Genomic DNA, 16,756 nt, shown 5'->3' with positions numbered 1-16,756 from the left:
CGAATAGAAATATCCCTCACCTGCCGCTGGAGTGCGTTGTGATCGCGTATACCACGTTGGTGCCTACGTACCGTATGCACAAGTCGCATCGTTCCTGAGAGTGCAGCAGCACGTTGAACTCTGCACGCTCAAAGTTGACGTTCGACAGCACGGTCCGTGTGCCGACTGCTTAACTAGAATGGGCGGCTCCCATTCTACTGGTTTTTGGTCAAATAAAACTGCGTATCGGAACTGAAGTCGCAGTCCGACTCGGCCTTCCTTACACAATGCGCTTACCGGTTGTGCTCTCCGAGAATGTTGGTCGACGGTATTAAGGAATAATTTCGCTCAACCAAATGTATAACGGAAATTCCTGGCTGGTCAAAACTGAGCTATCCAAGCGTGACTCAAGATCCGCCCTCGTAATTCCACTTCCCATGGGTACTTCTTCTCCTATCAAACCTTACAAACGTTCTCCTGCATACCTTACACTACAAGCGACCTTGGAAAAAAGAATATTGCTGAGAAATGGCTTACCTACTGTCAAGGGATCGTTTCCAGATTGATTTTTCAGTTTGCATTGTAGTGTGCTGTCATGCGGTAGAACCTTTGCGCGCTAAAGGCAAAGGTGCCAAGTTCGAATCCCGGTCCGGCACACAGTTATAGTCTTGAAGGAAATTTCTCGGCTGTAGAATGAAAATTCATTGTGGCGTATCCGTAATGTTAATCACACTAGTCACATCACGTAAAAACTTACGCATTTCGGAACAACAGACTTCGTTCCCTCTATGGACTCAAACTCTCACAAGAATCATAACATCAACGAATCAAAGCACAAATCAAATCACAAAAAAATGTAAATCTTTTCAGAATTATTTGTCCTTCCATTACAAGTGCCCTTGTCGGGCAACATCTCATTTTCGACCATACAGCATGCTGTACTGCAGCTTTCAAGGTCAGTAGCAAGTATCACAGTTTTCGACGTGTTTCACTGTTCGTCCGATGTACAGCTTGGACCCGTGATGATGTTACCAACTTTCTGGAGAGATGGAAAAGGGTAAACGTATCAATTTGTACTAAGAGATCCTCGTCTGGAAACGACGAAGTCGAAAAACCAAAATCTTTTCGATACTTCTGACAGCGAACCCCCACTACTGCAAGCTCCTTGCTTTCCATATTTTGGGATGCGGTAGTGAGGGCCAAAACAAGAACAAATTTTCAAGTAAACATGGTCTCTAAAATGTGTACCTGAAGAGCTACCGCGACTTGTTCAGTAGAAGAGATATGTTTTACAGTAGTAAAGATCAACAAGTGCTCAAAGCTCTTTACTCTTAAGGTACGCACTTTAGATCACGTGTTTACTGCACATTTCTTCTTGTTTTGATCCGTAAACCACCTCTCAAAATATGAGAACAGAGATCTTACAGTAGAAGAGGTCCACTGTCGGAGGTATCAGAACGACTTGCGCTTATAACTTTCCACTCGGTTGTTTCCATACCAGAGTCCCTTACCTCAAATTCACACATTTACTCTTCTCCATCATCCCTGGAAGTTCGTAACATCGTCACGAAATCACCCTGTATCAGGCTTAACATGTAACTCACATGCATCTGCAGTTCAACCAAGCCACCTCATGTTTAGAGACTGATTTTTGCGTTTATTCGTTTGTTTTGATTATTGGCTAGTTTGACGAGAGAAGCTGGCAATTGCAAAACGCATCAGCTTTAATATGATCAGGTTTTAATGCCATTAACATTATAAATGTGCTTCAGCCGATTTATTCTCTGAAAGTATTAAATTAATTAAAACCGCGACTTTGCTTCCATCGAGCCACGGATGACATGCTTGTGCAAAATTTTAAGTTAAAATATGAGGTATACTCTCATGTTCTTCTTGCAAGGATCCAAGTGGGCCGGCCGAAGTGGCCGTGCGGTTAAAGGCGCTGCAGTCTGGAACCGCAAAACCGCTACGGTCGCAGGTTCGAATCCTGCCTCGGGCATGGCTGTTTGTGATGTCCTTAGGTTAGTTAGGTTTAACTAGTTCTAAGTTCTAGGGGACTAATGACCTTAGAAGTTGAGTCCCATAGTGCTCAGAGCCATTTGAACCATTTTTGATCCAAGTGGCAGTGCAAAATTTATTCTTAATCTGCCGCGAAACTTCGTGTAAACTATGCTGATATAATAATTGTCAGTGATGTTGAAAACGCAAACAGGAAAGCCTTTTTTTGGTCACTTATTCATTTTTCGAACTGGTTGCTTGCCTAGGTCTATCTCTCAGACGGCAGGCGACATTTCTTGTACAAGTTTGTAATTTTTTTTACCTTTAAGAAACCACGTTATTTATAGGGTTTACCTTATAAAGATAAAAATGTGAGAACTTGTACAAGATATCCTCGCTCCAGTCTGATGATAGACCTAGGCGCAAAATTTCTTACGGAATAATACGTAATTTAATAAACAATAGTGTGATTGGTCGCAGTTTTCCGAAATCAGACGCTGTACTCACAAGTCACCGTGCATAAACTAATCTTTAGAAGTCTTCCTGCATGCTACCTCTAAATTCTGAATCAACTGCGCATTGTCAAACCAGCTGGTGCTGTTCTGTCGCACGTAATATATTGTGTTCACAGAGGAAAAATAAAGTCCTGTTTAATCTCCAAGTTTCTTTTTTGGATTGAGCTGTACTTCTAATTTACATGTCTTTATTTCAGAGACAAATGGTTCGTCTTGAGGGATGTTACGGGGATGCAGGAATCAATATAAGTGCGCACTCTGTGTCCACCCTCTCCTGATAGATAATGTGACGAATGTTTTTCATGTAACTCTTTAAGCATGAAGACTCGTTCAGACGACGACTATACAGAACGCCTCAAGCATTAAAACAACCATCTTAACTTTTCTCTACATTTGTAATAATCCAGCGTCGAAAATGTTTGGACTGACGGGGTATATAACAAAGACGCTTCGTTAAGGGCGAAAAGATCTGAATTGTCGCGAAACCGTTCGGCGGAGGTAGTGTATGGATTCAATTGCAACGTGAAGCCGTTGTTATCGAGACCTGTAAGACACAATGAACAAGACATCAGTAACCAGCTGGAGTAAGTGGGGTGTTTAAATTCAGCACCGACCCGCTTCGTTCATCCGGTCAGGCGAAGAACGCCCATTTGTCATTCAACGAGTCGTGACCATCATCCGGAATTACTAACAAGTATACTCCAGCACGCCTTAATCCCTTCAGCAGTGTCTCGCGCGTGGAGTATTCTGGACAGCGTTGATAGCGATGTAAGATCAGAGTCTCGACCAGTGTTGCTATCGGATGTAATGTTCTGGTGTGTAATCGTAGAAAAGGAACGATGCTATTCACTGGGATACAGATATCAAACGCTTCACTGATCTTTATTTAAATGAAAACTATCAATAACATATCGTTTATAGGCTGCAATATCTCGTTACGTTACCTCTGTGTAACAGCTTTATCCTGACATGTCATGTTCAAGGAAAAATTTTCGTATGAACTGTTCCTAAATCATATTTTGTTTTCAGACATGTGTGTTGCCTCTTATACGTGTAGTGCGTAATGGTACATATTCGTTTCTATCGGCTGTCTGAAAGGCCAAATGTTCTAACGAAACTAAGTTACAAGAAAAATATAATATTCATCTGTCTCCATATGGTAATCCTGGTTATGTCTTAAACCGTTCACACTATTTCACTTGTTTGCGGTTATTTATTATTCTCTAGCATTTCTCAGTATCAAACGCAACCGCAAATTCCAAATAATGAGATTAAATAAAACAGCTTTTAAAAATACCCGAAAGTTCCATTCATAACCTTTCTTTTAGATATATCAATAAAGACTCATTTATAATAGATCTGGTGTATATATAACTTCAGTGAACGATGGTATCTCTTACTACATATAATTTTAGTTTCATTCAGGAAACATCAGAAAGATGTGGCCCTATTTAATCACTTCCACAAACACTGGTTTCTCCCCCTCTCCAACGGCTAAGATAATATCTCGAATCAATGCATTTTTAGCTACAAGATATAGGAAGTTTACTGTCGCGTGAAGTGTTTCTTTTTTTTCAGATTTACATAATACAGTAGACTAAAAGGAAAACATAAAACAAATAAAAATACAAAATTTCTTCTCATAACAATTTTTTGCACATCACTGAAATCTTATATTCCCTAAGAAAATACTTCTTCCGTAAGAAAAAGTTTCGTGATGTACGGTATAATTGTCGGAATAGATAGTCGTGCTTGAAAAATACATCGTTCATTAAAAGGTAGCAATTCATGCAACAATGTATGGTCTCTTGTATCCAAAGGATATATAGCCTGTAATTGAAAAAGTTTTTTGATGATCTCTCTGTTGGAAAAAAAATTCTGTATACGTTGGCATTCGGGTCTCTGGGAGGCGATTCCCAATGGCGAGGTGACCATCAGAAAAAACAAAACCTGTATAATCAAGGGAACATACTAAGAGTCGGAGGGCGGGATGTCAGGAGATTGAAAATATAAATATCAACATGGATTCCGCAAACAGAGATCCTGCGAAACCCAGCTCGCTCTGTTCCTACAGGAGAACCGCAGCGCAATGGACATCGGCGGTCAGGTTGATGCCGCGTTCCTTGATTTCAGTAAGGCATTTGACACCGTCTCGCATTGCCGATTAATGAAAAAAATACGAGATTACAGAGTACCGGAGCAGAACTGCGATTGGATTCAAGACTTTCTTGCAGATAGAACTCAACACGTCGCTCTTAACGGAACTAAATCGACACGTGTAAAGGTAATATCCGGAGTAGCACAGGGAAGTGTGACAGGGCAGTTGCTGTTTACAATATGTATAAATGGTCTAATAGAAAGCGTCGGATATTCTTTAAGGCTATTCGCAGATGATGCAGTTGTTGTCCATAGCAAAGCAGCAACGCCAGAAGATAGTAAGAATTTGCAGAACGACCCGCAGAGAATTGATGAATGGTGGAGGCTCTGGCAGTTGACCCTGAACGTAAAGAAATATAACATATTGCACATACATAGGAAAAGAAATCCACTACCGTACAGCTACACTATTGATGACAAACAGCTGGAGACAGCGTCTGCCGTAAAATATCTAGGTGTAACTATCCAGAGTGACCTTAAGTGGAATGACCGTATAAAATAGTTGGTAGGAAAAGCAGACACCAGACTTAGATTCATTGGTAGAATCTTACGTAAATGTGGCTCATCCACGAAAGAAGTGGCCTATAAGGCGCTTGTTCGCCCGCTTCTTGAGTATTGTTCATCTATCTGGGGTCCCTGTCAGGTAGGGCTGATAGAGGAGATAGAGAAGATCTAACTAAGAGCGGCGCGTTTCGTCAGGGTATAGTTTAGCTGGTGAGAGAGCGTTACGGGGAAACTAAACATACTCCACTGGCAGACGTTACAAGAGAGACGTTGTGCATCACGGAGAGATTTACTATTGAAATTTCGGGACACAACTTTTCATGACGAGTCAGACAACATATTACTTCCCCCCACACACATGTCGCGTATTGATCACGAGAAATAGAAGAAATGTTCGAACGGATCGACGAAACATGGAATAGGAAAAAACGGGAATATAGCAATAGAAGTAAATCGCTTAGGAATGAAATAAAGAAAGTGCGAGAAAGCCAAGACGAAATAGCTGCAGCAAAAAAGTGAAGAAATAGAACAAGAAATGGCTGTCAGAAGGACTAACCCGGGACACAGGAAAGTTAATAAAACCTCTTGTGAAAATAAAAGCAAGAAAGGCAACATTAATACTGCAACGTAAAATATGCAGTTAAATGCAGAAGGGAGAGCGGATAGGTGGGAAGAGTAGATTGCAGGCCTACACGAGGGGGAGGAACCGTCTGACGATGGAGAATTAAGGGGAATCGATATGGATAAGCTAGGCGATCTAGTACTACGGTCAGATCTTAAAAAAAGATTTCAATGAATTCCGATTGAATAAATCAGAAGTGGTATACTATACTCCTTCGGAATTTCTAAAATCATTGGGGGGAAGTGACAACCAAATTACAAATCAAGTTGGTGTGTAGAACCAAAGGGGCTGGTGGTATAATTTTCGGAAAAATGTCATCCACATAACACCGAAAAAAGCACGCGCAGATAAGTGCGAGAAATATCGAACACTCAGTTGAACAGCCCATGCGTCCAGACAGCTGTCTGAAGCTCTATAAGAGGTAGATAGTGCAATAGTGAATACAACAATAATATACAGAAAATGGAGAAGGAAATTGAGGATGTGTTACCTTACGTTCAGTTTGGGTTTAGATAACTTTAAGGAACCAGAGAGGCCGTTGTAAAGTACCAGCTGATGATGTGATCAAGACTTTAGAAAAATCAGGATACGTTCATAGGATCTAGAGAAAGCGTTCGGCAATGTAAAATGGTGCAAGCCGATAGAAATTCTGAGGAAAAAAAGATGTGACCTGTAGTGAAAGAGTAATACACAATATGTTCCAGAACCAAGAAGAAACAATATGAGTAGAAGACCAAGAATTAAGTGCTCAGTTTAAAAATTGTGTAAGACAGAGATGCAGTCTTTCCTCCCTCCTGTTTAATCTACACGTCGAGGAAGCATGGACTGAAATAAAAGAAAAGTGTTAGAATAAGATTATAATTAAGAGCGATAGGATGCCAATGATAATACTCGCTCATTACACTCTGCCATCCTCACTGAAAGTAAAGAAGAATTATGTGGACCTGTTGAATGGAGTTATCCGTCTAATGGGAACGGAATACATCTTGAGAGTAAATCGAAGAAAGACGAAAGTAATGAGAAGCTACAGAAACGAGATTAGAGATAAACTTAAGACTGACGAAAAGAAGGGGCAGTATGATAGGACATCAGGGAATAATTTCCATGGTCTGAAGGGATCTCTAGGGGTCAGAAACTATAGAGGATAACAAAGATTGGTATGCGTCCAACGCATACTTGAGGATGTTGAGTGTAACTGCTACAAAATAGAGGAATTCGTGATGGGCAGCATCAAACCAGTGATAAGATTGGGAAAAAAAGCGGGCTCTAGTGAAAATATGTTTCTAGTCTGTGACTTGCTCGTGAGTTACCGTTTGATGAAAATACGAAAAATAGTATAATCAAACCCTTGTAACACATTAGGACTTGGACTGAATGGAAACAGTGAAGTTTTTACGTCGTTTTTTCTCAAAACACTACGTAGTGTCGAGCTAAAATCCGAAATAACTTTCGAATTTAAATTAATTTAGAGCGTATGTGCGAAGTTCCATCCAAATCCGTAACATACGACTGCCGACCTCTTCACGTTAGCTGTTTCGTTGTCTCTCTCTCTCTCCCCCCCCCCCCCCTTCCCCTCTCTCTCTCTCTCTCTGTGTGTGTGTGTGTGTGTGTGTGTGTCACGTGCGTATGTGCTGTGTTTGTGGTTTTGTTGGAGCTAGCAGCCTTCAGGCAGACATAAACATACTCACAGTATGCCAGATTACGTGCGTGAATGTAGGTCACGCAACATAACAGTAGCATCAGTGGGCAACTGGCTGAAGGCCAAGGAGGGAAAGAAAGAAACAGTTACTTCAGCAGCTCTCTATAACTACTTTTATGTATTCTCTGCCGTATGGACAGCAGAGCATATATAAAACTATTAACTAAGACTGTAACTAATTCGTTTCAAATGTACACAGAGCTGCCGGCCATGAAACCTGTAAAATAATTTGCCGTTTGCTGCTGATCATCTTGCAGCTGAAAATGACAGTTTTGAGTCCTTAAAGCTTCCTGTGTCGTTGTACCTTCATTTCATCAGATTTTTTTTTCTTCGTGTTGCCAGTCAGTGTCAAAAACTTGAAAAAAATGTGAATACAGAAAGAATTTGCAGCGTAATAGCATAATTATAGTTTATATCTCAATCATAATATACTCCTTCAGTTAAATACACTGCAGACAATTTACCTAACCAGAAATTAAGAGAAAATATACATTCGTATAATACAAGAAACAGGAAACACGCTGATGTACCTTCTCAACGTTTAGCTAAGTCTTTAAGAAGCTATCATGTAATAGGTTCCAAATGTTGCAATAAATTTTCTCTTTGTAAATTCGATTATCCTATTGAAAAGATCAAGCCAAAACTGTATGAGTGGCTGGTCGAGCACCCTTTTTATTCCCTTGATGAATTTCTTGATTACAGTCAAAAACAAATAATATTATAAACTTTGGCTGCTCCCGATATACTATATTAATTATTTTATTAGCAGTTCTAGTTACCTATTTCTTAGTAGCTAGTAATAATATTAATTATTTCATTAGCAGTTCTAGTTACCTATTTGTTAGTAGCTAGTAATAAGCATTAATATGTTTTTCTCTGCACAGTTGCAGAGGGCAGTTATTATTGTACTTATAACTCCTGCATACAGTTTTGTTTATATTTTGTAATTTGACGTTGTCTGTTGCTTCTGTAAGCTTAACGACAATAAAATCTTATTATTTTTTCTTTCCTTTCTCAGACGTTATGTCTGGTTAAAAATGGAAAGTGACGCGGACCTTGATCAAGTGTGACTTCCTTTTAACTGTGCGGTATATGTTACATTGCATTTAGGAACTTTCGGGTAATTGAACATGTATCAATAATTACAGATTTCTGTAGTTGTATATATACGTTTGAATGTAGCTGTATTGCGTTGATGTACTGGTGGATATAGTGTGGTATGACTCCTGTAGTTGATAGTATAATTGGTATGATGTCAACTTTATCCTGATGCCACATGTCCTTGACTTCCCCAGCCAGTTGGATGTATTTTTCAATGTTTTCTCCTGTTTTCTTCTGTATATTTGTTGTATTGAGCATGGATATTTCGATTAGTTGTGTTAATTTCTTCTTTTTATTGGTGAGTATGATGTCAGGTTTGTTATGTGGTGTTGTTTTATCTGTTCCAGTATAATTTGTATTCATCATTCTGCAGTACATTTTGTGGTGCATACTTGCATGTGGGAACGTGTTGTTTTATTAGTTTATGTTGTATGGCAAGTTGTTGATGTATTATTTTTGCTACATTGTCGTGTCTTCTGGGGTATTCTGTATTTGCTAGTATTGTACATCCGCTTGTGATGTGATCTACTGTTTCTATTTGTTGTTTGCAAAGTCTGCATTTATCTGTTGTGGTATTGGGATCTTTAATAATATGCTTGCTGTAATACCTGGTGTTTATTGTTTGATCCTGTATTGCAATCATGAATCCTTCCATCTCACTGTATGTATTGCCTTTTCTTAGTCATGTGCTGGATGCGTCTTGATCAATGTGTGGCTGTGTTAGATGATACGGGTGCTTGCCATGTAGTGTTTTCTTTTTCCAATTTACTTTCTTTGTATCTGTTGATGTTATGTGATATAAAGGGTTATTATTATTATCTATTATAAAATGGTAGCCTCATTATGTTTGGATATTGATAAATATGTTATTTCAATAGTCTAATTTGTAGAAATACCTCACCCTCTTCCCGTTCCATGAAACTCACATGATTTCCCCCGCCCCTTACACATTCCAGCTGATATAGTACGATTTATGTGTATGTGTGTGTGTGTGTGTGTGTGTGTGTGTGTGTGTGTGTGTTTGTGTGTGTGTATGTGTGTGTGAACGTAGTCTGGAACGACTACCATTCATCCGCGGTAGCTAAGAATGGATTAAAGTGTCAATGTTATTAGCTGCAACGATCCGCATAACGAAGAGTGGGACCTCTTCGTACCTCACATCCTTCACCTGCGAGGTGGGAGACACCGGGCTGCATGGTATGCACTCGTTAAGGAGCCACTTTTACCCGGAGACTTAATCGGAGGCGGCGCCGTCATTCGAGGGTAATGAGCAGAACCGGGAGTTTTCCCCGCCTCAGCAGCGGTGAGGCCCCTTCACAGCGAGAGAAACGTGCCGTCCTGTGCTGGTATTTCTCGTGCCTACTCGCGCCGTTACTGGGTCACAGCCGTCGAGCAAAGCGTCTCTCCCTCCAGGTGGGTGCCGCTCGAAACCGGGTAACGGCCGCTAAAGCCTCTCACGAGAGCAAATAACGTCGCCAGTGTTTTATCTCAATGATATCAGTCCACAGGTTTCAGGATCGTAACACACAGCTACAAACGGAAGACGTGGTATCAACACCTGTTGCAAGGCACAGCAGGTGCTATTGCAGAAGGACATCACCTTCAACAATACAACGTCCGTATGAGACCTGAACGGCGCTTGCTAAAGAACAGAGCTGAAGCCGAATGTTGGACCGCTGATAATGGATGACCTCTGTACTCCAGTATTAGGGAGGTGATCTGCTAGGAGGAGAAGATTGTCAGATAGTTTTACTATTGGATGTTGCAATAGATATGACCAACTGTCAGAGTCTAGTGGAGAGGAATCTCCAGTAGCTGTAGATGTAGGAAGTATGCAGCAGACCTCAGCAGTTACGGTGGCTGGGACAGCTGGAAAGCCCATGTTCAGGATCTTGTTCAGAAACTAAATGCTGCTTTATTTACCATTAGAACAGTATCTGAAATAAGTGACACTTCAACACGAAAAGTAGTCTACTTCGCATATTTTCATACGCTTATGTCGTATGGTATTATTTTTTGGGTTAATTCTTCTGATTCAAAAAGGGTAGTTTTGGCTCAAAAACGGGCTGTTCGAGCTATATGTGGTGTAAGTTCGAGAACCTCTTGTCGACCCCTATTCAATAGTCTGGGAATTCTGACATTGCCCTCACAGTATATATTTTCTTTAATGTCGTTTCTTGTTAGCAATATTTGCTTATTCCCAAGAGTTAGCAGCTTTCACTCAGTTAACACTAGGCAGAAATCAAATCTGCATGTGGAATGCACTTCCTTGACTCTTGTGCAGAAAGAAGTGCAGTATTCTGCTGCATCCATTTTCAATAAGCTACCACAAGAATTCAAAAACCTTAGCAGTAGCCCAAACGCTTTTAAGTCTAAACTGAAGAGTTTCCTCATGGCTCACTCCTTCTATTCTGTCGAGGAGTTCCTGGAAGAGCTAAAAAATTAAGCAAATTCCAGTGCTACATTGACGATTTTCTTCATTTAAACTTACGACTTGTCGCCTGAATATGTTTTTTATATTTCATTTTATCTGTTTCTACTATCGTGTTGTAATTTCATGCCAGCCGGTGTGGCCGAGCGGTTCTAGGCGCTACAGTCTGGAACCGCGTGACCGCTACGGTCGCAGGTTCGAATCCTGCCTCGGGCATGGATGTGTGTGATGTCCTTAGGTCAGTAAGGTTTACGTAGTTCTAAGTTCTAGGGGACTGTGACATCCGATGTTAAGTCCCATAGTGCTCAGAGCCATTTGAACAAATTTTTTGTAATTTCATGTATTGACTCGTTCCATGACCATGGCGACTTCTCCTTAATTTGGTGCCACGGAACAATAAATAAATAAATAAAAGTGAAGGCGTCTTTTTGATACACTTCGGTCTGTTTGCACCGTAGTTATAGAAATATTAGTATCGCGCTAAGTTTCTCTGGATTCATCATTCGTCAGCACATGAGACAGAAGTCAACACGAAGACATGTGCTTAATGCTGCAAGTCAGTAACTCCAGTCAGACGTTTATTTTTCTCGATGACTCTAGAAGTCGCTCTTCGTCTCCATGTGAATGAGAAGACAGTTTCATTAGTAGTTCATTCCGTTCAAAAATGGGTCTGCTGGAAATGTGGAGATTTGTTTTCCAGCAAGAGGCAGTTTTCTTGTTGTGAAAAATACGTGCCCCACATTGTTTTTTTAGCCTTTCCACGTTTTTGTAGGCTCTTTCCCGTCTTTCTGAGAACTTCTTTTAAACCGAAGTACAGAAATGGTTTTCGGAAGAACGACATATCATCGTTCAAGGATATTATTTAACTGTTGAAACGTTATTTTCATTTGGGTCACTCACAAAAAGCTCCAAAATGTGGAGCAGGATTGGTATAAACTGGCCTTCATCAGAACCATAACATTAAAAGACGTTGGAAGTTGAATGGCGAATTGTAATCCTTATCAACAGATACCAACTTTCTGGGACTGTATCAAAGTGTCAACAGTACAGTACTCTATCATGTGGATAATAAACAGTGTATTATTCTACAGAATGACAGATATATGTAGCGAAATACGTAAACTATGGGTTTGAAGTCAGCGGCATGAAATGTTTTTGTTTTCTTGTTGAATCCATCAATGGCAGAATACGAACTGCGATTGCGAGCTTTCACTGTATATACTATACACAATATATTTTCCTCCCAACTGTGTTATTTATTTTATATTCAAATTACCCTTCGGTTGATTTCGCGATTACAAAACTTTCCTCTTCAGAAACCTGCAAAGGCCGTCTTGAGGAATCCAGAATCAGTATGTCGAAGCTCTCGAGGGGCCAGGATTACCATCAGCTTTCGTAACCTTAATTTTTCCTGGTTTATTGAGTGAAGTGTAACTTTTGAATTCTTGATTACTTGAATCCTTTGGGCCTAGAAGTGTCTGCAGATGGAATCTTATGTCGCAGTATAGTTAGAAGTTCATAATAAGACAGCTGAGAGGAGATATACTTGACATAATAAAATCTAAGAGAATGACTTGCACTCTCCGTTCATCACCTTTGACTTGAAGAAATATAATGCACAAAAACTGGAATTAATAGGTAGAAGAACTTTTAAATCCCGCATGTCATTAGTGACATATTTCACGACGGTATTTCGAATACGTAGCGGAAATAATACTTGTTCTATATTTCTTGGAGACTGGTGTCACCTATTTCAACACTACTTAATAGATAACTTGAATAACGGTTTACTTTGAGCTTTCTTCCGCTGCCAGACTGTGCCACTGTTTACCCGAAAGTTGCCCACCCAAGACACCTGTATGGGACATATATCCACCTGATAACAGAGACAAGCGCGTAAGACCCACGACGTTTCTGCATCGCAGCGAGAAACCATCGTCATGGGAACAGATGGTGTGATCGAAGCCTGATGGCGGTGTCTCGTGATACCACCGGGAAAAGTTTCTTTAAAGCATCCACAGGGAAAAATCAGAATGTATGTTTTGTCGTCAATTGGTTCCTGGCAACGGTTTCGTTTCAAATAGCTCCATTTGTGAAATTGAGGTTATTGGAATCCTCTCTTGTCACGTACCTAGCTTTACGTTAATGGGTCACTGACGAAAAAGCAGCACACATGGTTCTGGCTGTTCATAGTGGTAGTTTTTGTAGTTTCTCAAGTGCATACGACCACATTCATGTCTGACTTCAGCGTTTCCAGGTTATTGCATCCCAGCGCTTCAGTAGTTACATTGGAACTGAGAGCACCTACAAACAGGGTAATTTTTAACGCTCAGTTTCATTTCCACAGTATTCGGTGGCGATCCAGGTGACTGCCACATTGCAGTGGTAGCATTAGTAATAATGTTGAAACATTTTACATCTTTTCTCGTCTCGATTCTGAGTATCAACTGCAAATACAAACGGCTGCAATCAGAGAAATATATTACAATAAACTTTCCACTGCGCTTTTCAGAAGAAACAATCACCATGTGGCTTTCTGCCATTTAATATGGCGCAGTTGTACTGCACGTACGATTTTTGGATACCGTATGGCACAGTCTGTCAACTATTTTAATGGAAAGCTCTAGTTTTGTCGATGTTTTGATTCCAAAGGAGAACAGGAATATAAATATGTGTGGATAAAAATAGTACCACAGTCAAGTTCGCAAAAAATTTCTTTATTGATAACCAATTTTAGCTGATGGTCGAACTATCTCGAGATAATACATATTATTACTTAGCCCAGTGTGTATGAGCCACCAGGCATTACACATCGCCATAATCTGTTGAGCTGAATTGCTCTTATTGACAAGTACACATTAAGGAAGAAGGTGGCCATGGTTACCTTTTACCTTAGTATGTCTGTCTCAATATGCACATGCCAACAAGAGCGATTCAGCTCAATAGATTATGAATATGTGTAATGTCTGATGGCTGATATACACTGAATTAAGTATTAATTTTTAATGAGTGGAAGGTGGCTCGTCAAGGAATTTTGAGTTAGGATATTTAATCACGTATTTTAATATAACAGAAACAGACCGCCTGTCTCCCTATTTCAAACAACAAAGTAATATGACTGTTAGTAACTTTCAGTGGTCACAGGCTTCTTTACCTTTCTTATTTACGGTCGTAAAGGCGCTTGTGACCACAGAAAAACATTCACAAGTGTTGTTAAACGATGCACATTAATTTGAGCTTTCTTCCATTGCCAGATCCAGGCAAATGCCGGGATGGTTCCTTTGAAAGGGCACGGCCGACTTCCTTCCCTAATCCGATGAGACCTATGACCTAGCTGTCTGGTCTCCTCCCCTAAACAACCCAACCCAACCCCCCGCCAGAATGTGCCACTGTTACCCGAAAGTCGTTTGAAACGCGATCTGAAGTGATACAGTCAGTGTGAATGGTTATAACCATGTGTAGTTTCAACTGATATTCGTAACGGCGAATCGTGACCTAAAGTACCGTATTGCATTCCTGGCATTGTGTAAAAAGAGAATTTAGCCACGTACTAGCATGACTAAACCCGACACTGGCTAGTTCGCTCTCAGGTGGTATAGAAATAAGTATTTACATTGCAGAAGACAAGCGCATCAACTAGAGAGACTCACCTTCTTGCTCCAGCGGGTGAAATCTGGAACGGAAAGCGCATGCCCGAAACAGCTGGTGGGGGCGGCGGATGGTGCGGCGGCGGGGGTGGCTGCTGCGGGGGCAGCGGTAGCGTCGAGTACGGGGGCGGCAGGTGCGAGTGCAGCAGGTCAGGGAGGCGGTCCCCCGGAGGCGGCGGCGGGCCGTCGGCCAGCGGGGGCGGCACCGCCCCCGGCGCTGCCCCCAGGCGCCGCTGCTGCCGCCGCTCGCGCCTCTCGCGACGCCGCTGCTCGCGGTTCGTGTGACCGGCGGCGGGGGCGGGTGCCGGGGGCGGCACGCGGGGCGGCGGCGGCTGCGGCAGCGCCGGGACGGGCGGCGGCGGGGCCGGAGCCGCCCCCGGGCCGGGCACGTCGCCGAAATCGTCAGTCTGCGCCTCGGTCGAAGTGAAGGTCCGCACGTTCGTCACATTCACCACTGGGAACGAGCCACTATTCACCACAACACTGACGGACTCCGGCTGCGGAGGGGGGGAGGACGACGACGAGGGGGCGAGGACCGTAGACGGAGTGGCCTGCTGGGGCGGGGGCGGCGGCGGCGCCGGCACGTTGACCAACATGTCGCGGGGGCAGGCCGCGCGGCTGCTGTCGGCGCAGCACTGGAGGCAGCCGAACGGCAACTGGTCGCGGCCGCGGCCGCCGCCGACCGCCGCTCCGGCAGCCAGCGAAGGCAGCGCCGCAGCTTCGGCGGCCGGCCACCGCCGGAGGGCCAGCAGGGGCGCGGCCGCCACGCTCGACTCGGAGGAGCTCGTCGAAGGCGAGGAGGACGCGGACGACGCCAGCAGCGCGGGGGCGGCGTCGTCGTCGCTGCGGCAGTCGTAAGGCTGCCACAGCAGCGAGGACAGCGCGTCGCGGTAGTCCCTGGGCAGCGGCATCAGCAGCGACGCCGCGTCCAGAGGGTCGGTGCGGCGCCGCAGCAGCCTCCACGGGTCGCCGGCGTCGGGGGCGGCGGCGGCGGCGGCGGCGGCGGCGGCGCGCCGGCGCACCGAGCCGGCGCCCGCGCAACCACCTGCTGCTGCCGCCGCCGCCGCCGCCGCCGTTGTCGGACCGGCGCCGGCAGCTGCGCCCGGCGCCTCCCAGCTGGACCTGGAGGACACGGCGCGCCGCTCCACCACCTCGCTGGGGGCCTCCCGTCTGACCTGCTCTTCGTCCGCAGTGCTACCAAACAGCGGCTCCAGTTCCGCCTCCGACAACTGCGACGGCGTTCGCCCGACAGCACAGTGTTGCCCCGCATTGCTGTTTCTGTAGGTGTTCAGGTTCTCGTCTGCAGCAACAACGAGTCCCAGCCTGGAGGGCGAAGACGCCTGGCGCAATAGACTCCTCTGGGTAGAAAATTCTTCGGCGCCGGCATTCGGTTCGTGGTTATTGTTGGTGGAGCAGGTCCGTTCGGACAGTGTCGACGACCAGCGTCCCTCGTCATCGCCGTTACTCGAGGCACGGTTGTTGTTGTTGTTGTTGTTGTTGTTATCGGCGACGTCGTTGTCGAGGCGGTCCAGGTTCGAGGTCGGAGGCGTCAGCGGCGGCGGGGGCGGCGGCGGCGGGAAGTCGCGCGCGGTGTCGGGGGCGGAGGCGGAGGCGGCGCCATCGCACGGCACGTGCAGCAGCTGCGCCGCCGCCGACGCGGGACGCTCGCCTAGCGCGGGGGCCGACTCTGCTTCCATAGGCTCACGCCATCACCAACTCGCCGCCTGTGGGTTGAAGAGAGGCAACCCGTCACACAACCACCTTATTACAGATAGTAAATAAGACAAGACAAACAATGACAGCAAACACATTGCAGACGAAACAATATGTTTTTGTTTTGCGAACATATATTACAAAGCTACACGTTGCTTCTGTTTTATATGTTTATATTTCGGTTTTTTCCCTAGCTTGGAGACAGCAGCCACAGCCCCAAGCTTCACGCGTATGTACGGCACATTTCCAGTCTGGCGCTCTCACGTATCACTAGAGTTGTAAAACTAACGTAGGCCACCGCAGCATATCGTAAGCAAGTGTAGACTAAAGCCGTCGGCACACGGACCGTGCTGTTGAAAGTTAACGTTGAGCTTGCCAAGTTCAACGTGC

General features: G+C 43.9%; 1 protein-coding gene across 1 annotated transcript in view; it reads right to left on the bottom strand.

The window, feature by feature from the left end:
- Nucleotides 1-15,564, bottom strand: part of LOC126456677 (uncharacterized) — a 726,929-nt gene extending 711,365 nt beyond the window's left edge. The window contains exon 1 of the mRNA XM_050092419.1: nt 14,657-15,564. Coding sequence (XP_049948376.1) covers nt 14,657-15,564 — 908 coding nt within the window. The remainder of the gene's footprint in view (nt 1-14,656) is intronic.
- Between the last annotated feature and the right edge of the window lie 1,192 nt (nt 15,565-16,756).

This window comes from Schistocerca serialis, chromosome 2 (genome assembly GCF_023864345.2).
Source record: "Schistocerca serialis cubense isolate TAMUIC-IGC-003099 chromosome 2, iqSchSeri2.2, whole genome shotgun sequence".
Taxonomy (NCBI): Eukaryota; Metazoa; Arthropoda; class Insecta; order Orthoptera; family Acrididae; genus Schistocerca; species Schistocerca serialis.
Note: the sequence above shows the minus strand (reverse complement) of the source record. Positions and strands in the feature narration are given on the sequence as shown.